This window comes from Phaenicophaeus curvirostris, chromosome 4 (genome assembly GCF_032191515.1).
Source record: "Phaenicophaeus curvirostris isolate KB17595 chromosome 4, BPBGC_Pcur_1.0, whole genome shotgun sequence".
Lineage (NCBI taxonomy): Eukaryota > Metazoa > Chordata > Aves > Cuculiformes > Cuculidae > Phaenicophaeus > Phaenicophaeus curvirostris.
Window position 1 is genome coordinate 74,473,484 of NC_091395.1, and position 23,158 is coordinate 74,496,641.

General features: G+C 36.4%; 1 protein-coding gene across 2 annotated transcripts in view; it reads right to left on the bottom strand.

The window, feature by feature from the left end:
- Positions 1-23,158, bottom strand: part of CTNNA2 (catenin alpha 2) — a 504,365-nt gene that overhangs the window by 347,311 nt on the left and 133,896 nt on the right. For both annotated transcript variants that reach the window (XM_069856551.1, XM_069856550.1), the window contains exons 6-7: positions 21,029-21,295; positions 7,596-7,799 (exon numbers count right to left, since the gene is read on the bottom strand). In XM_069856551.1, coding sequence (XP_069712652.1) covers positions 7,596-7,799; positions 21,029-21,295 — 471 coding nt within the window. The remainder of the gene's footprint in view (positions 1-7,595; positions 7,800-21,028; positions 21,296-23,158) is intronic.

Sequence of the window (23,158 nt, forward strand, 5' to 3'; positions counted from 1 at the left end):
CTTTTTTTCCAGCCTTTCAATCACTGGGCGTAATTAATTGTCTAGAGATATAAAATAAATTGAGAAAATAAGTCTTCACATGCAGGCACTTGATCAGATTTACTGGCATTCTAAAAGATTTCCATGCTAATTAGGAGGGAAATATCTTGTCAGAAACATCACGCAACCTAATACAGCAATTCAGCTTTAGATTCCAAAAATGTCATGTGATTTATCTACATTTTAACAAGAAATACATAGATTTTCTCATGACATATCATGGTCTGCCTTTAAAGACAAACAGCATCTATGAAATGTGCTCCAGTGGACACCAACAAGGAAGAGCTGTCAGGGTTATGGTTCAGAAACGGCATTTCCTCCTATAAGCATGAATTCTGTAAATTTAAAAAACTGCTGGTCTAAACAGATGAAACATCACAGGGCTCTGTAAATTTACAACTGTCAGAACCTAAAGTTAAGACAAATTGTTAACATATTTGTAACTTCCAAGGCATAAAGTCCTACTTTCTCATAAGGCTTTTCTATTTGTTTCTGATGGAAAACATCAACGTGGTTCTCCGGATCTGCTCAGAAATACCAAACAAACATTGAACTCAGACTTGCAAAACTAGAAAATACAGGAATGAGCAAATAAATCAAAACTCATTTGTGCAAATGTGGCAGCATTTCTGTAAAACGATCAAAAAATGCCAGGCACACACGAGGATGACGATATCATGAAAAAAAAAGAAGAGAGAGAAGGTTCCTTAATAGCTGGTTCATTTTAGATCGTAGGCAGCACTCTTAGTTAATGATTTATGTACAGTCATGAGAAGTTGAGGCACTCAGAAGGGACGCATAAATGCAAAGAAACCTAAAGTGACTGAGAAGCAAGGTTGTGGCACATCATAAAACATTTGCCCATTTGGGAATGCATCCTATTCCTTCAGTCATAACTACTGCATTTCCACTTGTTTCTTCCATGTTAGGAAAGACAAAACTGCTCATAGAGCCTCTAAAAGAGAAACATGAATAGCAAAATAGTATATCTCCAGTTTCAAATAGTGTAGGAAGCTTTAAACAACCCATTGTCCTCTAAGTATTATTCAGAAAGTTAGGAATTCGACAGCAGTACCAATGGCAAAAATGTCCTGCTGAGTCAGTAATGCCTCAATCAGCCAACCCTGATGACCCAGCAATCAATCTCTTGTCATTCATCCCTGATTACTCATCTCAGGGCAGCTATGGACATTTCTCTGTCTCATAACTGTAATTTACTGCTTACCGTCACCCAGATTAACCTTATGCAAGACAGCATCAGAACTGAATCTTACAGACAAATCATTACTTTTCTCTTAAATATGAATTCAGATTGAGCTGTTAAATATGGAAGCTGACAGTATCTTGAAAGTTTAGGTACTTTCATTTGCTATCACGTATTTCATTCTCAAATCAAGCACAATAACTTCAGCTGTCTGTTATGGAAATTTCATTTTCATGTACTGCTGCACTATAATTTTACTTTGAGTGATTCAAATTCTCTACTGACATATTTGCGAAGAAAAACTGCCCATAGACTTTCTCGTTTGTTCTTCTTATATTTTGCATTTTCAAGATATGACATTTTCTTCTCTGTAGGAAACAGGACTTAGAGTATCTCGATTACAGTGAACAGACATCAGGAATGGGCAGTAACTTTAAAGAAAGGAATTACAAAGAGCAAACAATAAGCAACTTTATTCATATGGTAATATCAGTCAATTATCAACAAAAAAAAAAGGTGTCTAGCCTACAGTGCTCTGGTCCCCAAGTCTATATATTAAATGACTAGTTGTAATACAAGGACTTCATAAAGGACTGTTTATTCCAGCTGGATACATAGAAATATTCTCCATCTCAAATCAGAACTACAACAAAAACAAACCCCCAAGCTCTTCTTGGGCCACTGCTCCCAAGTGATTACAGAGGTCTTTAAAAATCATGGCTTATTTAATTGTCAACTGCATTCCAAATTTCTCTTTGATACACCCTAATAACCCAAGATTCATTCTCTCTCTGCTTGGCACAGAAGCCAGTGACATCAGAAGAAACTGAAAACATCCATTTTTAAGCTTATTTTTCTAAAGATGTAATTTTCTTCCTTTCTTTTCTTAATCAGGCATTGGCGCAGCAGCACCCTGATGCTTGCTCAAAAGAGTGGCCAGCACTGGGTTATAGGACTGGGTTTGGCAATGTGTTTCTAATCCAGGAGTCTGAGTTCAAGAGCTCGAACTCCCAAGTTTCTAGGATTTTTGCTACCTGTCAGCCCACAATAGAACTCATTAAGGATCCAGGAGAGTAACCCGGCAGGAAACTAGACCACAATCAGAACTAACCATCTATTACAGATTTTTTTCATTTAGACAAATGGAAACCAATTGTGTTAAGAGCTTTCGTGGGGCTGTATTTATTTCTCTGTAGGTTAGAAGCCCAGAAATGTAATTTTATTTTGAAGTAAGTGATGGAGTTTATCACATATACATAAGAATCTGAAATAAAACCTATCAATTTTTCTGTGAGAGATGGGAAAAAAAACTCCTATGACTCAGCAGACCGAGATTCCTACTGTGCTCGCTTCAAAGAAATAAAAGATTTTAAAGTTCAGTTGAGTTTGGCATAGAAATAATAGACACCATGCTGGGAAAGAATTTTGACAGCGTTAGTGATAAGACAAATGAAACTAATACATATTTCCAGATATACAAATAATAATGAAACAATTTATATCTCATCTCCATAGAAGTTCTTGCAGAGGGCTTAGGTATTGTGAGACTCCAGCCAATGCAATAGACTGTACAAATGCATAACTATTCATAGAATTGCTAAAGAATCTAGGGACTAATTTTCCAGCAGCAATAATAATTTCAAAACCTCCCACAACAATAATTGCTTAAATAACCTCTGAATTGGGACCACAGCATCTGAATATTTGTGAAAGTATCTTGAAAAAAAATATGACTCTTATTTGACACACACGAATTTGAACAAACCAACAGTTATCTGAAGAGAAGGAAGAAGGAACCAATACACACTTCTCCAGTCATATTTTCTTACAGTCCTCTAAATACATTTTGGTCACTTTTTCTAAAACCTTTATATCAGAAGAGAACACAACCACACAGCAGCATTACTTGTATTCAACTGTGTTGAAATCTGCTCTATCCTCCTCCTTACAGAAATTCTTTTCATATTTTCAGTTCATAACCAACATTTTGTAAGTGGATATCTACCCTTTTTAAAAAAATTACATCCCTGTAACTCACATGTTGAAGCTTTGTTTCACCAACCTTGTCTCCTCATCATCAAATGGTAAGACTGTCTGTGGCATCTGTTCATTGACTTCTCTGAATTGCAAAACCACTTTAACTTACTTCTATAAAACTCCAGATAATACACTGAGAGGTTTTACCCCTGGCATATAACTAATTGTAAGATGATCATTATCTACTTGTTGGCCCATGAACGACCCTTAGAAACTGGGTAAAAAAATGGGAAACAACATTGTCATTCCCTTTCTACATAGCCAAGCCTATTGATCCACTACAGTCAGGTAAAGCTGACAAAACAGATCTCAGGTGCAGGGAATATATCAGGAGATATGACGGATGTACTTAAAAAACCCTGCAGGAGCACAGAAGATAAGACACATGCCTCTCTACGGGGAACTTTTTCAGGTAAAGGTGAGCACAGCAGGGATGTCTGCAGGTGGAGGAGATTTTCTTATACATCTTGTATTACTTAAAAGGTAGCAGTTCCTACATTGTTCACCTGGAAGCAATTTCCTTTTTTTGCACACAAACTCTGGGAAAGCCCTTTATTCCTCTTGCATTGCCTTCAGCAGTCATCATTTGAAACACACGAAAGTGTGCAGCATCACCTACCTTGCATTTCATACAGCTGTAAATCTGCCTATAAACCTTCCCATTTCTGATTCATACCTGAAATACTATCCACCAGTCCAAAAGCAAAGATCAGTGAAGTTTCAAGAACGTCTCCGTTTTGACTATGTTCATTTTGACTATGCACTCAATTTTTTTCTCAGATTCTATGAAAGTTGTATATTAGACAGAACATAAACCACAAACACTTTACATGGGATTTTGCACTGTAAATATTGAATAGGTAAAAAAAAAGAATATAGAATCTACTTAACAAAAAGCAGAAATGTTCTTGTATAGAAAGAAATAACTCTCTGAACCCAAATCACAGAGGTATATTGAACTCATAGAACTCCAAAGAAAAAACTTAAAGCTGGAGAAGGACTGAATTAACATCAACTGTACAGCACATTGCCAATAACCTGCACGTTGTTGTCTGTATTCTTTAAATATGACCACAAAATATACAATTTGTTCTAATGTTCTTTATGTCTCAAGGCAAGCATCAAAAGCAGTTCTCACATTTGATCAACAATCATCAACCAAAACCCAATCCATCATTTTCCAGATATCACCAAAAGCAGAAAACCCTAAATATTGATGTCTGACTAATTTACAAACTTTAAAGCAACAGCAGGATTGCAGTGATTTAAGGCTAAATGGGCAGAAGACTTAAACATGTCCATCTTCACCAAATCATCTCAAAGCTCCAATACTCTAGCCAATTCCAAATCAGACTTATTATTGTGTCATGCTTGGTTTATGCCTTTCAGTTTACTCTTCAGAAATTCACCTAAGCTTTTAAAAAACTTCCCAAATGAAATCTTTTATAATAACGAATATGCTTAGAACTACTGTGAAGCCAGGAAAATCCATCCCCAGGTTTCAAGCAAATCATTAAACACTAAAGCAAATTCTACCAGGATAAACAAATGGGTGAAATTCAGTCTCTAGATAGATGCCTAAACAGGAGCTGCCTACAAGCTAGGTACCTATTCTTCTACTCTAGTTAATAGGGATTCAGTTAGTACAGTCAGAGGACTCTAGAGTTATTTAACTTATTTCATATTAGATTACAAGACTTAGTCATCTGAATTGCTGTTCAGGTTCCCTTGGCAGCACTGATCTGATCTCCAGTATTGATCTGCTCTTCATCAATTATATCAGGAATTAAAGAAACTGAGGCTCAAATGATTTGATAAAGGTAGGAGTCTGGCCATTTGTTCTTCCATAAAGCATACAGGACATGGAACTGGAGGTGGTAGGTACGACACAAGACCTATGGAAGATCCAAATGCTTCTGAGTAGGAGATTGAGGAGCCTCTGTTCAAATAAGCACCAGACTATTTAAATTAGTAGTTTAAACTGGCACTAGGCATCTATTTTTAAACAACTGAATTGAGGCCCCTAGTTTATCTCTTTCCACCTATGTACAGAAACCTAGGTTTATGTGTATTAATCTGTTAACCGAATCCCATTTCTTGTTGCTAAGATCAGCTTGGAAAACAATATTTAATGCAGTAGCATTCACAAATTCTAGCACCCTAGATGTGTTTCAACTAGAAGTACTTCACTTTTAATTAATTTAAATATACATTCAGTTCTTAAAATGCTTACTCAATACCTGTAAAAAAAAGAAAAAATTGAAGCGATTATACTCCACTATAAAGCAGGAAAATTATATATATGTATTTATACATATATATATATATATATGAATCATGCCTCTTCAACTGATTAGACCAGGGAAAAGAAGCCAAAACCAAAAAAAAAAAGGAAGAAGACAAATTCAAAAACATATCACGGTAACAATAAAAACAGATGCTTATATGATTATATTTTTAAGTAAAAACTAGGAAACTATATTAGTTATCTTTAATGTGGTCATAAATATCTACAGCCATTCAAAACACCCCTTCAACTGTAAATGTCGTCAGAAATAAAACAAGAATATTTCTGGTCCAAGGGTAAATTGCTCTGTCACCAAAACCCCATGTGCTTAAAGAGAACTACGATACAATTCGAGGTCCCATAATCCGTCAGTTCTCAAAGTTATCTGAAAGACATTTAAGATTAAATCTAATTCCTACCAAGCAAGATCCTGTAGGAAGCAATCCAGCAAGTCCTTTTCCACCACTGTCTCCTCACTCATTATTTAATGCTCTCTTAATAATTTCTAACCTATAACACAACAGCATAGACTTCACTTTCACTCACAAGAACCTTTCAATTATCACTTCATAAAGAAGAAAAAGGAAATTACACACATTTTTAAGTTCTGCCCCAACACAAGAGTTCCTTAAGGTGTTTCTATTATATGAAATAATGTCTTTAAAAAGTCATCGTTAATTTTGAGCTGTACAACCAAATGACTAAAAGACTGATTTCTGCACTATTTCTACTGCCCTGTACAAGTCTGCCAACTAACTCTAACAGTACTAATGAAAAAATAACAGTGTTAAAGTTTTATTCATGAACAATCTTTTCAACATTACTTTGACGATTCTAGCAAAATGGCATCAAAATGTGCCACCTGATAGCCTGGCAGCAACGACAGACAAGAAACAGCAAAGTATAGGATGGTCAGTTTGATACGCATCTGCAAATATTTCAGGTCACATAAACCAAGTCTGTAAAGAGCGTGTAAAATTTTAGGTAGCCTTAAAGCCCAGTGTTCACTGTCTAGAGTGTAACAGAATGGCATTTATAGTTAAAATAAAGGTTTGTTTCAAACAGCTGCTACTATACTATTAGGAGGGAAAGAATCTGTTCTCAACAATAGAGTTGAATAAGTAACTAAAAAATTCCTATATAAATAAAAAGAAAAAACAACTAAACATAAATTCAAACAAAGTTCTCAACAATAAATTGCCATTTTAAAATGGAGTGTTAACATCTCTTAGGACTTTTGCACACTCCTAAGAACACAGCAATGGTACTCCTGAGGTTTAATACATAATGTTAGGTGGATAATAAATCAGGGATAACTTACACAGAACAAAAGTTAATACCATGCTGAACAATTTAGCACTTCCTGAAACCCTGCACAGATAGCTGTGTCCAAGATCCTGTGGATACATCTCTCTCTGCATGAACAGCACTAGGGCTAAACTCACTACTTGCAAGGCAACTGAATATTTAATAGCTTTAACAGCAAATAATGACTTTCAGTGGTTTAAAACCCACAGGAGACAGAGAACATCACATGGGCATCTATAGGTTACATGCTAATAAACAAAACACTGCAACTACCACTGCTCAGAGGAAATCACGTTGCAACTGAACTGTATTCCCTGTCATAAGGACAATAATTCTAAGGCCATTTCCCACTTATATTGCTTGCTTTTAATTTTCAATAAAAAAAAGCATTTTACCTTAAAAGGAATACTCAGTGTCTATTTACTCAATAAGAAACTTCAATGCTAAAGCCACGGAGAGCATGGTGTTCCTTTAATTTCATCAAACTTCTGCCAAATATTTCCAGTATATTAAAAGTTAAACAATTCAAACTGCTTACCATACAAAGTAAAATAATTGAAATAGCACTACCTTTAGTAGTGCTTACCTTTAGTGCTATATACCTTTATATATAATAAAGATATACTATTGTTTTTGTTAATTATTAACGTCACAGCAAAGCCTCCAAAAGGTTTATACATCTACTAAGAAGGAACCAAATAGGAAAAGCATATAACTTACATTATTCATGTACTCGCTGAGCAGATCCTGCAAGGCCTGCCGCACAGCATTGCACTCAGCCACAATTCTCTCCCGGCGATCATCTCGTGTGCACGAGGAGTCTGCCATCAGCGCTGCTCCACTGATGATACTCTCCAGCCGTTCCTCAAGAGATGGTCTGAAGCGAGCCTCACTGAAAGTCATTGGGTCTAAAATAATTTTGTTCTAGAAAACAAAACACAAGCGGGAAAATTAGGAGCATATATGGCTCATTGCCATTTCTCTTACTTCAGCGGCTTAACTTGGGTTTCAGTCTTTCTTTTAACTATAGACCAAATTCCTGCAAAATCAATATTGCAGAAATATCTGGTAGCTCTGAAATCCCAATCTACAACTAAAAATATCAATAACTCTACACACAAATAATTCACAACCTATAGTTATAAAAGGCTGCTATCAAGAGCAACACAACTGGTTCAAATCTGAATTAGCAGCTCTGCAGAGAAGGACTTGGAGGTGCTGGTTGATGAGAAGAATGATATGAGCTGGCAATGTGTGCTCACAGCCCAGAAGGCCAACCGTGTCCTGGGCTGCATCAAAAGAAGCGTTGCCAGCAGGTCGAGGGAGATGATTCTTCCTCCCCTACTCCTCTCTTGTGAGACCTCATCTGGAGTATTGTGTCCAGTTCTGGAATACTCAACATAAGAGGGATATCGAGCTTTTGGAACGGGTCCAGAGGAGGCCACAAAGATGATCAGCGTGTTGGAGAACATCCCATATGGAGACAGGCTGAGAGTATTAGGCTTGTTCAGCCTGGAGAAGAGAAGGCTTCAAGGAGACCTTATAGTGACCTTCCAGTACCTGAAGGGGCTAGAAGAAAGCTGGGGAGGGACTGTTCACAAAGGTTTGTAATGATAGGATAAGGGCCAATGGCTATAAACTGGAGAGGGGAAGATTTAGACTAGACATAAGGAGGAAATTTTTCACGATGAGGTGGTGAGGCGCTGGCCCAGGTTGCCCAAGGAAGCTGTGGCTGCTCCATCCCTGGAGGTGTTCAAGGCCAGGTTGGATGGGGCCTTGGGCAGCCTGATCTATTGGAATGTGTCCCAGCCCATGGTAGCAGGGTTGGAACTGGATGATCTTTAAAGGCTCTCCCATGATTTTATGAAGTCTTTTTCTACGATTTGATGAATTTCGGAAGCACGTAGCAAAAAAATAAAATTCAACATAATCTACATGCATGCAATATGTGTGTCTGTCTCTTCACCCTATATAATATAGGTATAGATTTCATCTTGAAGTAATATTAGACTTTCCTGAATCTTCTGAACAATCCTTGGATATTCAGGAAATCCATACGAGAGCTGCAAAATATTTATGACTGAGGAAAAAGTGGAATATTCTCTGTTAACTAATTCCTACATTTTGATTATTTTTATTAGACTACGCTGCTAACGTGCTACTTGATTAACTCAATGTTAAATGAAAATAATTGAGGAAATTGTCATTACAAAAAACATTATTAGATAATCATACTTGGATGAAAATATGAAATATCTCTGATTCCCATTCTGTAGTGTATGTTTTAAAATCCTTTTTCTAAAGGCTTTTATAAGATTTTTGGTGCTTGTTTTCAAATCAGGAAGAAGTGCTATATTACCTAACAGGGAGCACTACACAAAGACAGTCTAAAAAAGTTATTAATTTGTGTAAAAGGAAAATATCTTTACTATTACAAAAAAAAATTTATTTTCAAAACTGCTTTCTTTTAGAGATATTTTCATTCTTAAATTATGATTACTGCTAAACCTGGTGTACTTTACATATCAAACTTATTATCATACATCAAATAGGGTTGAAATACATAGTTTCTAGCCCTATTAGAGTAGAACCTAATGAAATATTATGAGGTTTGAGTCATTGCTCGATTATACTCTGACTTGCATTCCTTCCTTTGTATTTCAAGGTAAAAAATATAAAAGAAATAATTCTTTGCTCCCACTTACAGGTGCATTAGCATCACTGTGTAATTCAGTACCCTTTGGCTGCAATCATGTATAGAAGTTTCATAATTGCATGTTGCGTAAAAATGCTCTGCAAGCCATGTACATCTTATTTCAGCTTTAAAGGAAAGTAAATAATGAAATAGGAATACAGGAGGCAGATCTGAAAGTTTCAAGCATTCTGTTTTCTAATAATCACACCTGTTTTAAAGCACATCAGGCTTTTGTTAATAAACCATTTTAATTTTCCCAACAGTTTGATGACTTTAGTCTGTTTCCTTTAATATCCAAGATCGATCAACAAATGGAAGACAAATGATACAGTTAACTTGAAAGAACACAACACAGTTTACTAAAACGTAAATCAATATTTAGGAACAAAATACACAACCGGCGTCTGTCTATAATGTCAACAAATGTACACATTTATTACAAATGGGAACATGTTCAAATGAACTTATTCTACTAAATTCTGATCCCAAGTGAATAGATTTTCTGTAATTCAGTGGGACAAGGATTCTATAAAAGATCTTTTAACTTCCCAATAAAACTTCCAATTAGCTCCATGTGCAAAAAACAATTCTCATTACTATACAGAGAAAGTTCAAGTCCTGAGAAACCTATAACTTAACTGAATGTGTAGCAGCTAAATAGTAAAAAACACAACAACGTTAGGAAATTTATGAAGACTCTATATTTAATAAAAGGGAGAAATAGAATTCAGATCCAAGAACTGCTGACTTAGCTGAAATAAATGCAGTATTACCTAGAATGTGAAATAATGTCTCACAAGCCTCTTTGAGGGTCTGTGTTTCACAGTAGTAAGCAGAGCACATTTACAAGCACCTAAATTAGAAATGGCTTCTCTAATAGTTGGGCTTATGCATATTTATATAGCTGTTCTTTTCCACTGAACAGTAATGCTTAAAGAATAGAGTTCACTGCCACACTGATGTTCATAAGCATTGAGATTTTCAGAAATCAGCTACATAAATTCACCTTCACAACAGCATACTTATTTCGGTATTAGCAAGACTGAAATTGCATCAAATGAACTCTCTTAGAAAATTATGCCATTAGTAAAGTCATAAAAATAATTAGCTGCATGTTTCACACTATTTTCTGTGTTTCCTTACTCAAATCTTCTTGTGTTTTTTTAAAAATAATGACCATAAAATTATAATGATAATGGTCATGATGTTTATTTCTAAATGACAATAAAAACAGTCCTGAACAAAGAAAGGTAGCATTATTTATTGGAGAGTAGAGGACTTCCGACAGCCAACATATGTTCTACTTGTAGCAAATCTCTTTTCTCATCATATAAACATGATCAAAGCAACATCCATACAGCACCATTGCAATTTTTGTGTTTCAGTTAAAGCAATATAACCTTTTCTTTAATATAGATGAAATCTATACCTATATTATATAGAAGCAAAAAGACAGACACATATATTAAATGCATGCTACATTAGATTTGGTTTTTGCTATGTGCTTCCCAAATTCATAAAATCATAGAATAGTTTGGGTTAGAAGAGATCTTAAAGATCATCTAGTTCCAACCCCTCTGCCATGGGCAGGGACACCTCCCACTGGATCAGGCTGCCCAAAGTCCATCCAACCTGGCCTTGAACACCTCCAGGGATGGGGCAGCCACAACTCCCTGGGCAACCTGTGCCACTGCCTCATCACTCTCATCTTGAAGAAATTCCTCCTTATGTCTAGTCTAAATCTGTACCTCTCCAGTTTATAGTCATTGCCCCTAGTCCTATCTCTACAAGCCTTTGTAAACAGTCCCTCCCCAGCTTTCTTGTAGCCCCTTCAGGTACTGGAAGGTCTCTATAAGGTCTCCTCAGAGCTTTACCTTCTCCAGGCTGAACAACCCCAACTCTCTCAGCCTGCCCTCATATGAGAGGAGCTCCAGCCCTTGGATCATCCTTGTAGCCCTCCTCTGAACTCATTCCAACAGCTCCATAACCTTCTTATGTTGAGGATTCTAGGACTGGACACTATATTCCAGATGTCTCAACTCTCCTCCTATTTCTTAATGCCATGGGTGAAAGGCTATCTACCTAAAGAGCAAATTTCAAACAGTAGATATAACACCTTTCAGCAAGTCATGAATGATATTTTTTTCTTCTTAGAGCATTTTGAAGACACTGTCCTCCACAGTCTTGTATGAGACCCAAGGGCCTACCAAGATTTTATTCCTGGAATATTTCCATCCTTTTCAAGCCTTTAGGATGAACAATCTGTAGATTAAATATCTCTGATCATTGAAACCCAACTAGATAATATTCACAAGCATTTATCTCATGATCCATGAATAAATTCAAGAAGCTCTATACAGGTTACATGCAAATACCATTTACATTTTAAATAATACAGTGTATATGATTGAGAATGTATAATTAATTTAAGCCAGCTTTTCTCACTGTGCAACACGGAAAAGGAACACATTAGTGGAACAGATTTTTGAGTTTTGGGAAAAAAAAAATGGAGATGAGAATCTGCTACATGACAGCCCTCGACACTCAGTTCTCAGAGAGACACTATTTTTTGCTTATGAAAGGTTTTACTTCTTTTCAAAGAAAGCTTGGTATGTAAATGCAACTTCAGGCTATGCTACTGACATGTACAAAGTTCTTACACCTAGATTAACATTGTGTTAAAAAGGAAACAATGTCTTCTTGGAAGTACGAAAAAAGCACAGTACAGTAGAAAAAAGGAGTTGCCTGCGAATCCAGCTAAATAAATTCCTTTTAAAGTCTCAAGTTCCCATCATTATTGATAGCTAGTTAATGAATGATGAATTTAAATGGATTGGAACATTTTACATTTCTACTTAGTTAACTAACAATAGAGCCATAAATCAAGGACTGGAACCACAATCCAGGCCTTATAATAGTGTTTCAAACCTCTTTACAAATGCAGTATAAAATGTATCTCTGCAATGAACATATATCATTTTTGTCTTCAAGTTGCTGGAGCACAGTCTGAGAAAATTGATTAAAAATAATTGGAGACTTATTTGAAAACTATTAAACTTATGATATTATCTTCTTTCAACATACTACAGCTAATTGTTCTCTCTTGTACACCCCATTTTATTTCAATTATTTAAAGGCATGTTTATAGTGGTTACAATGTTTTAATGAAGTACAATAACTTTCAAAAAACAGACCACTTCATATTAATCACTGCTATAAGCCATATTTATCTTGCTCTAATAGGAATAAGCTACCACAAACACTAATAAACTACAGGCACCACATCTGAAATTTAAAATACCACACTAATTATTCACACTTCAAGTAAATATACTGAAAATAACCACATAGCCTACATAAATGCATGGTATTGTCAGAAAACAGTTTTTATTAGAAGTAAAACAAACCCAAAACATTAAAGTTCTGTTTTAAAACAATTTTACAACTCCAAAAGAACTGTGATTACTGTATCATTGCCTTTATTTTCCAAATTAAGTACTTTCTCTTGCAAAAACTTACACATGATGTGCATTGCCTTATTGCTTAAGAAACTTTGCCCTTGTACTCGTTTCACAAGCAGAAAGTCCTAAGAAAATTGCAGAAGCTTCTTCAGAGCAAGAGATTTGTTTACTTTTTAAACACATAAGTAATGTTAATGTTTTGGGAGGCTGGAAGGAAGGAGCCAAAAAAGCTGAATACCAGCCTACATAAAATGTATCCAAATTCATTCCTAAGTTAATGGGTAGACTCAAACTTTGACAGTACCCGGCACTTTGGAAAGCTTGAAAAAAGTACATGGCAATCAACATTTTTGAAAGTCCTGAATAGCATTAATGAAACCACTACTACTACTATAACAAACTTAGAGCTTGTAATAAATTGATTCTTAAATTATCGTTCAGCTCTAAATCACAATGAAAGTTCAGACAGGAAAAAGGCGTAGTTGGTAATATTTTTGGGAAAAAAACTCAGTCAACAAAACACTCCAACAAAGATGTCTACAGTTTTCCTGTTTATACAGGTGAGGGTATGTTTGTAAGAGGGAAGGTCATATTTTTATCTTCAAACAGATATTTCTTTCTAGAATTCTCCACCGAATTACCTCACATCCAACCACTGACTGAGAGAACAAGAAAGAATTCAATATTTCCCTGTATTTCTTTAGTTTTTATATTTTGTAGAAGGATGACAAAAGTAATCATGGAATCATGGAATGGTTTGAGTTGGAAGGGACCTTAAAAATCACCCAGTTTCAACACCTGCGATGGGCAGGGACACCTCCCACTGGATCAGGCTGCCCAAAGTCCATCCAACCTGGCCTTGAACACCTCCAGGGATGGGGCAGCCACGACTTCATTGGGCAACCTGGGCCAGGGATGCACCACCCTCATTGTGAAGAATTCCCTCCTTATGTCTAGTCTAAATCTTCCCCTCGTCAATCTATAGCCATTGCCCCTTGTCCTATCACCACAAGCCTTTGTAAAAAGTGCCTCCTCAGCTTTCTTGTAGCCCCTTCAGGTACTGGAAGGTCATTATATGGTCTCCTTGAAGCCTTCTGTTCTCCAGTCTGAACAAGCCCAACTTTCTCAGCCTGTCCTCATACGGGAGGTGCTCAAGCCCCTGGATAATCCAAGTAGCCCTATTGTGCTCTGTTCTTTAAAACACATAAACCCCCCAATGAAACAAAAGCTATTTACTCTTGTAACTGAGCAAAAGTGAATTTTCAAATAAACTACCATATCATATAAAAGAAGTCCAACATTAGATCACTCTTTACTAACGGGAATCAACCTTTTCATTTGAGAAAAGGAGTATTTCAAAAGCATTGATTAGAAAGCACACAAACACAAAAAAAACCCCAAATCAAAACTCCAACAAACACTGCATGCTCTTCTATAGGGCTGTGCAATGAAAGTTGAATTGATTTTTCAGGCTTAAAAGACAGAAAAGGCATATGAGAAGCTATGAGGAAAAAAAACCACAGAAATATAAAGTTTGAAAAGTATTCACAGAGGAAAATGTAGTAGCATAAAACCGATAAAGCTGCACCTACAATCACGTCACTAGCAGGAGCTCTGCAGGTGGAGGTATTATACTAGACAGAACAGAAATAGCTTTCAAGTAAGGAACTACTATACAACATGGTTTTACAAAAAGTTCACATCTAAGATGGTTCCAGTAAACTCTGGAGATGTTTTAAATACCATAGCAAGCAGCACAGTACAGTAGAAGAGGCACTTAATTGGAATTTAGGGTTTTGTGGGTCCTTTATTGACTCTCGTATTAATCTCTTGTGTGACTCTGGACAAACGATACCTTCTTTCCTCTCCCTCTTATTACACTTTATTAATTCATCTATTTAGCATGTTAAACCTTCAGATCAGAGAACACTTCCTAGCATTCTTTTCAGTGATTTAGTACAACGACAATACAATTTCTAAAGCAAGTGTCACTGCAAAGGGAACAATATGTCAGAAGAAGGAACCAAAAACTCCGTGACAAATACCATTAAAAACTCAAATTGATAGATACCTTAAATAAATAATGTCACAACCACAAGGCAGCATGAAAAACTGCTTTTGGGTAAAGGGAGCACCTAATATACCGAGACACAATTTTTCAGAACAACCTGCTAGACAAGACTGTATAAATAAGAGTGTTCAATGTATTCTTTTGTCAGAAGTGCCTGCACTACCATGAAAACAACTGCAATGTGCTCGCAGGCTTGGCTTATGTATGTATGCCAGTGCCCCCAAAGTGCTAACAAGGCTAGTTAGCTCCTTTGTAGCAATAAATCAAACGTTTCTGCTTGTCACAGCGCTCTGTTTCACAGCCATACCACACAGCTGTAATTTGAAGAAACACAGAGAGTGTGACAGTGCAGTGCCACAGGGAGGAGGGGACGGCTCCCCTTCTGCCTTTCCCAGCTCCCCAAAATGCCCTCCTGCTTGCTATGCTCCAGCACCAGAGCTTTCAATTAGATGGCTTGATGTGTTAAAAGAACAGAGAAATAATAATTCAGAGAAATAAATTACTATCTTTCCTTCTGGGGCAGCGGGATGGCTACACTCAAAGTCGTTTGATGAATGTCACACTCAGGTCGAAGTGGACAGCCAAGAACCACAGCAACAGCTCCCACCTCCACAGCCCCAAGCTGTCCCTTCCCGACTCTTCCCTAAATTGTAAACGAGGATGCTGCTTCCCTGAAACACTGGTGGTGTCACCTTCCAAATAGTTGAGTTATATAAGCATCTCAGAGGAGCAAAATAAACATATTCGCAATAGTACCAAGTGTAGTTGAGTTAGAAAGCCTCACTTAGTGTTATTTTTGTGCTATTATATGTAACCTGACAAGATTTTAATATAGCTTGAACAGTTCAGTTGTCCATATCTCTTATTAATACTAAAACCAACCCATAATAAATCAAAAAATAATGGAATAATTGCACTGCTACAGAAAAAGTATTTCTGTATAGAAATGTTCATATATGTTGATATAGAAATGTTGTTCTCTATAGAAATGTTTATGTGTTTCTACCACCTTTTACAAATTTGTTTAGATTAAGACCCACTACAAAAAAATCCACTGCAAATTAAGTGGTTACTTCCCTTTGACAAACAGGTAAAATGTTTTTGACAGGAAAACACACAAAGCACCTGGTGGGTTGGTGCTCGATGTTTTTCCCCATTTAAAAAAAAAAGGGGGGTAGCAATGTGGCGTGAAAAATTTACAAACAGTACTTCTGATTCCTAAATCTTTTTTCCAATAATAATTTACTGCAAAGGAGCATTTCAGAGGGAAAAAATAAAAATGCAGAAACCCACTAGATGGTGCTCGTATACAGAGAAAAGATCAGCAGCATCACCCTCCCTGCTAAAGGTGAATGAAGGTAATGAGATGCTAACTGCTGGCAAGCAAAGGTGCTTCCCTTACGGAGGTCACATTTCTGCTTTGCATTTGACACCAAAATTCTGTCATTTCCAGTGTTGTCCCTCATACTCTAGAGCTGTCATTTCCACAATTACATATATATATATATATATGCATACACAAGCACAGATGATACACTAACCATCATATGCCATAAAGCCAACTACTAAAATTAAAAGTAGAATGAACTTCTGAAACAGGTGATTAAAACAATTCAAAATCATAGAACCACAGAATGGTTTGGTTTGGAAGGGACCTTTAAAGGCCATCTAATCCAACCATCCTGCAGTGACTAGGGACACCTCCAACCAGATCAGGTTACTCAGAGCCCCAGCCAACGTGACCTTAAATGCTTCCAGTGATGGGGCATCGCCCACATCTCTGGGCAACCTGTTCCAGTGTTTCACCATCCTCACAGTAAAAAATTTCTTCCTTGTATCTAGTCTGAATCTACTCTCACTCTAAACTCAGTTTGAGTTTCTTGCTGCTAAACTACTCCTGTTCTGCATGGAAAAGTCTGAGAGGGGAAAAAAACCCAAAAGCAGAACAGAGAAGGAGTTGTAGTAGGCAGGAACATACAAAAATTACATAAAAGAAAAAGCTTGTTCAGCTCCTTAGCATCATCAGGACTCTGCTTTTTACTCTCTTGAAAGGTCAGTTCAGCATTCTCAAACATATTATTCTGCAAATAAGTAAAGTTTTTAGGTATAATGCAAAATACAACATTGTGCTGTTTTTCATTATTTCCTTAATACGTGAAGGTTGACCAGTCCATGATTCCTCCGCACTCAGGGGACATTAATGGAAAGCAGAAAGTACCAGATAGAAGCTTTGAAGTATCAGGATGCAGCCCAACTGCCTTCACAAGTGAAACGATCGACTCAAAACCACTCCAGTCTAAAAGCCACTTCAGCTACACAAAGGAAACAAAACCCCACACTTCATTCGTAGTCATTGATGAGGTTATCTGAATTTGCAGCACTTTCTCCAGCACACACAGGCACAGGCATTCCTATTTAAATTGAATATATAAATGCATTATACCGACATAGCCGTTTGGCTGTGCTTCCCTAGGCACTAGAGCTCAACAAGTCTACCATTAAGTTGCTACATGGAACGTACCATGATACATTTGCAGTTAGTTCTTTTCATTTTGATACTCAAACAAGCACACTTCAATTTGTACTTTGAAGCTCACATTCTGTCCTTTTCTCTCCAGCATCACAAATCTTTTCCCTGAAGAACATAAATTACTGAGATTCCATTCTCGGGCTGAACATCTGGTATAGGCATTTGTGCAAAAAGCAACAACATTTTAAAGGTAGTCAGTTAATGATACAGCATCTCTTCTGCCCATTAACTTTATGTCACATTTTGACTGCTCTTACTTTCATCACAAAAATAGCATCCTTTGCTATTGTAGTACCCAAGAATTTTGCCTTTTCAGTGTCTATGTATTTTTTTTAAAATATCTATTAGATCTTTCACTCTATTTAAGGAGCACTGAATTCACTAGCCCTGCAAAATATTTCCAAGGGATTATAAGTATCTTCATGAAATATGTCATGATAGTCCATTTATTGAATATGAACGTCATTTTACAGCCTGGAGGACAGTGACCAGTGTCATCAGACACTTTTTCTCATAAAACACGGTCATGAAATCCAGATTTCCACTGTTTAAATATTATGAAAGACTGAATTACTCTGCCTGGAATTATTCTCTTTATATCCTTCTCATAACAAACCCAGTACATTTTCAGTACCTTGGGACCTACCCCAAATATAGAAATACCTCATGTACCAAAAATAATTTTAACCATCTCTTTCAGTTCTCAGTCAGATCTCTTCCTTTTTAAAACAAATTATTTTCACAGTCCATCAAGACTCCATGAGATTTTGAAATTGGAGAGTAAAGGGAGGACACACAGGCACAGCAGTTCAAGATGTAACACAGATTAGCCTTGCTAGTAAGCAACTTGAAAGACAAATGGATGTGTAAACACACAAAGAAACAATAAATCATGGGAGCATTAAAGTAACATCAAGTACAGAGTGTTTGGATTAACACATATTAAAGAATAAAGACTAGACTACATATATATATATGTATTAAATAAATATAGTATCTTTTTTATTACATTGATACAAATGTAATACATACATTGATACAAATGTAATAAGAAAGATTCATGAACTCTCCTCATTTCTACATAAATTATCTCTGAGAAGCAATAAATGTCAACTCTTTCCAAAACTTTGCTTCTAATAACTCGCAGGTGACTTTATACCACAAAACACCATTGTATACAGTATTACAATAAGCGTGGCATCTATTTAAACAAAAGAGCTGAAGTGCTCAAAATAGACAGAATAATTATTAATATAACATGTGATGATATTGTGACTGAGAAAGTATTCAGATGATGTGCATTGCAGTCATTTCAAGCATTAAGCGACAGAACACTGATTCTGAAATTTAAAATAATGAAGGCTGAGTAGTGTTAAACACTTTGGGAAAAATGCAAATTTATTTTTAATATAGAATTATCTTGCCATATACTGCAAGTTTCAGTATGAACTTCATATCAAATTGAAATTCATCTCAATATGACTGATTTTCTAAAAAAAATACTGTAAAATTATTTTCATTAGAAAATATTAACTTCCTTTCCCGTGCTGAAGTAATATATTGCCAACATAAAAAAGCAAATGTTTTTATCTGTCACCTTTTTACCCATGACATAGTTTCACTAGTCAGGTAATTTTTCATGCTTTCTTGCTTGTAAAGCAGAAGGGAAATTCACAATCATCACACCATCACAGATATACATTTCGGCTTTCCCTGGAGCTTAGGGTATGTAATTTCCATTGCAAAATTAGGTGTGAATAAACCTCATTCAACAGCTAAGCAGTCAGGCAAAACAGGAAATACAGTTGGAAAGCAGATAAAATAGTAGTTTCAATATTTGTATCCTCAGTAATTCAGCAGAGAAAGTTCTCATTTAGTTTCAGTAGAAGGAGAAAATTCTCTAAAAAACCAAATAACTGTGAACAGAAGACATGGATATACATCTCATATAGGCGTTCATGATGCCTGCAACATCATGGAAAGTGGAAAAGACTTTACCTGAGGAGAGAAACGATGAACAAATATTCTCACGAAGAGGCAGGGGAAAATTTTAGATGTCTCGCATGGTCTTCCCTAAATCTGCTTTCACGAAACACAATGACTCTCTTTGCATTGAACAGCAGCCTTTTCCAGAGAGCAGCAGCATCATCAGTTTGGGACTAAGAAGTCACATGTTTTCTCTTACTGTTTGTCAAACCTCTGCTCTCCATAACATGCAAAGTCCCACACAAAAGCCAGAGTACAATCAGACCAAACAGTGATACTATTCTTACCGTTAAGGGACATGTAAGCTGAGAAGGCCCTGAAAACCATGCAGAATTCCTGCTGCCGTGTCTCCACTTCCAAGCCCTTTTCCCTTCTACTCTTACTGGCATACTCATCCTCTGTCTCTTTTCAATATCTTAGTCCTGGAGCTTCCCTTGATCCTACAATATTTACCCTTTCCACTGTTGTCTCCAAAATAGACCCAATGGCAGTAAATCACAGAGACAGAAGACAAGCCCAGTCCAACACAACATGAGATGAACCACTTGCTCTACACCTCCACTTTCAGCTCTAAATACAGCAGGATTGAGTAGCTCCTGATTCTGTGTGACAGATGCGTATACTGTAAATTTGTGTATTATTCAAAGTTAAAAGGACACCATTCTCCAATAACAGTTTTAATAAACACTCACCTAAACTCAGAATGTATGGGAAATACTTTCAGGTACTGTCTGAACTTAAGAAGTTTTATTCACATTCTGAAGAACAGTTAATTGTGAAATAATGGAAAATCATAAGACAGGACTGGCAATGAAATTAAAACATTTAAACAGTTAGCTGTCGAGAAAGTTGCATAAGCAGAACTACAGCTATTGCTGGAAAGCAGAACTTCTTTGGTATCAACTGTGTTTGAAAGATGCTTTTTCCATATCTTTGATTAACATAATCCGTGATTCAAGTTGAATGTTAATGCCTTCAGGATGCTGAGCTCCGTCACCATCATTATTTTATTGTCTTGACTTTCTGAATTGTCAGACAACCAGGATTTTACCACTCAACCAATCACAGATCTTGGTCATGGAACTAAAGTGCCAGATGGATCAGATTTTGCAGTATTTAGAACTATGTAGCTAGATTTTACAAGGACACTAGGTCAAAAGAGGACTTCTTTCTCTCTATTACAACCACTGCAAATAAGCACAAATAGCTCCTTATAATTCAAGTCCATTAGCAGCGAACAACTATTTCGCATTAAAAATAACACAAATCAATGTCTGCACTTTGCCTCCCCAGTCTGAGGAAATGGACCTGAATGAAATGGGAAATTGAGGCCTGCTCAAGAAACAGGTAGTTAAAAGCTGTAGATTACATGGAAAAACACTTCATTTTCCATACACAACTGATACTTACATCAAATTCATTTAATGCAGCAGCAAGCTCTCCTATGCCAGTGTGCCCCTTGTTCTCATCAGTGGGCGAGGTGGCCTGGGCAGCATTGGAGATACCAGCAATTGCTTCTTGTACTTGCTTGAAGACATAGTCTCTGTTGGCCCTGGTGGCTGCAACATCAGGGTGACGGAGAAATGCTTGGGATGCAGTGTACAACATTGTGGCATTTTTCTTCAGAGCACCTCGAGCTGCAGCCATTTCATCCCTGCAGTGAGGATCTTTCAGTTCCTATACAAAACCACATGATTGTTACAGTTGTAAATCATAGAATCATAGAATCACCAGGTTGGAAGAGACCCACCGGATCATCGAGTCCAACCATTCCTATCAATCACTAAACCATGCCCCTCAGCGCCCCGTCCACCTGTGCCTTAACCACCTCCAGGGAAGGAAACCCATGAAAGGTTTTGTGTTAGAACGTATTGCATATACAGCTTAAGTATCCATGCATAAACATCATCCAGATATTTTGCAGAGATGGAATCAATGACAGAATCTACCATAAATCACAGAAAGAAAGCCCAAGAAAAGTCCATTCCTTCTGCGTAGCTGCAGCTGCTAAATTCTGCTCACACTATCTTCTTATGAAAGTGACTACGTGCTTCCCTTATTCAAAGACTCACAGAAAATTTATATAACGTGTTCAAAATTACTCTTCCTGATTGATCACATTCAGCCTGTTGATTGCATAAAGGCAACATGAGTGCAAGAAACCTGTTGCAGTAACTGTCCTGTGTTTTGAAGCACTATACCCATGTCCTTTATGAAATCACCATAAGGTAGACCTTAAAAAAAAATCGAAATCAAAATATCAGAATAACGAATATGTTTTTAGTTCTTAAAGGCCTAATAAATGCCTCTCATTAATAGTGCTTACTTCAAATTTGGCCCCATTCCTCGTATCATTTAGTGTTTGTTTAATGACATATACTTTATTTCATTTCCCTTGAAAACAAGTATCAGATACTGCACAAAATGTTATCAGAAGAAGATAACACTGTGTTATCATTATTTAATCCATGAATTTATTTAACTATAGGATATATCACACTGCCCATGAAAGCCTTTCAAACATTAGGTAAGGTAGTCGTAACATTATTCATAAGGAATAACAAAACATTTTTACTTCTATTTTAAAACTATGAACAAAGAACTGTGGGAGATGAATAGTTTGCACACAGAAACTATGGTAAAATTATATCTATGATAAAAATTAAAAAAAGAACCAAGCTATTCCGCATTTAAAGGTTCTGCCCATTGACTAATTTCAGTGTCACTTGACTGACAGATAAGTTTTCAGAGAGAATTAAGTTCCTAAAAGGTTCATCAGGCTACAAATAGAAGAGATGAAAGGAAAATACATGAACATCTAAGAAGCAAGCTCTAATGCTGTCAAGATTTTCCATTTATAGGGGAAACCTTACAGGCATTCCAAAAATACACCAGAAGAGGAAAATTTTAAAAGTTTTATAACTAAGATTTTCTGTTATCTTTTTTTACCTCCAGTATGAACTTCAGAAATATATACCCTCAACAGCTTTCAAACATCTCTCTTTTTCCCATATATGTAACGATATTTCCACAAGGGAAGTGTCTGAACCTACTGAATAGCAATGTACATACAGCCACTAGACTTTACATTTTTAATTTAGTTAATTTTGATACAATTCTGAAAATGTTCTATTTCATAAAAAAAAATTACAGTACTGATCTAGAAGTTAATTGTCATTACTGTAGCACAGAAAATATAGCAAATGGGCAGGTGGATACAGAAAATACAACTGTAGTTTCCATATCCACCTGCCCGTTTGCTTTATTTTCTGCTATGCTATCCAAAGATAAACATCTCTGAACTACTGGTGGTATCCAAACACAGCTAACCTTGGAGAGACCTCATACAACTGCATAGTGACAGTGCTGTCTGGACTCTTTAAAAGAACAGTGTTCAGGAGAAAGTTATCTTTATTTCAAAGTTGTATAATTGTAGGCATTGAATAAATGTTATTGTGACTCTCTCATCTTTTTCCATCTGCCTTAGTAAAGAATGGATTGAGTATGTGTGTTTCTTCAGTGTCTGAAAATTAATACTGA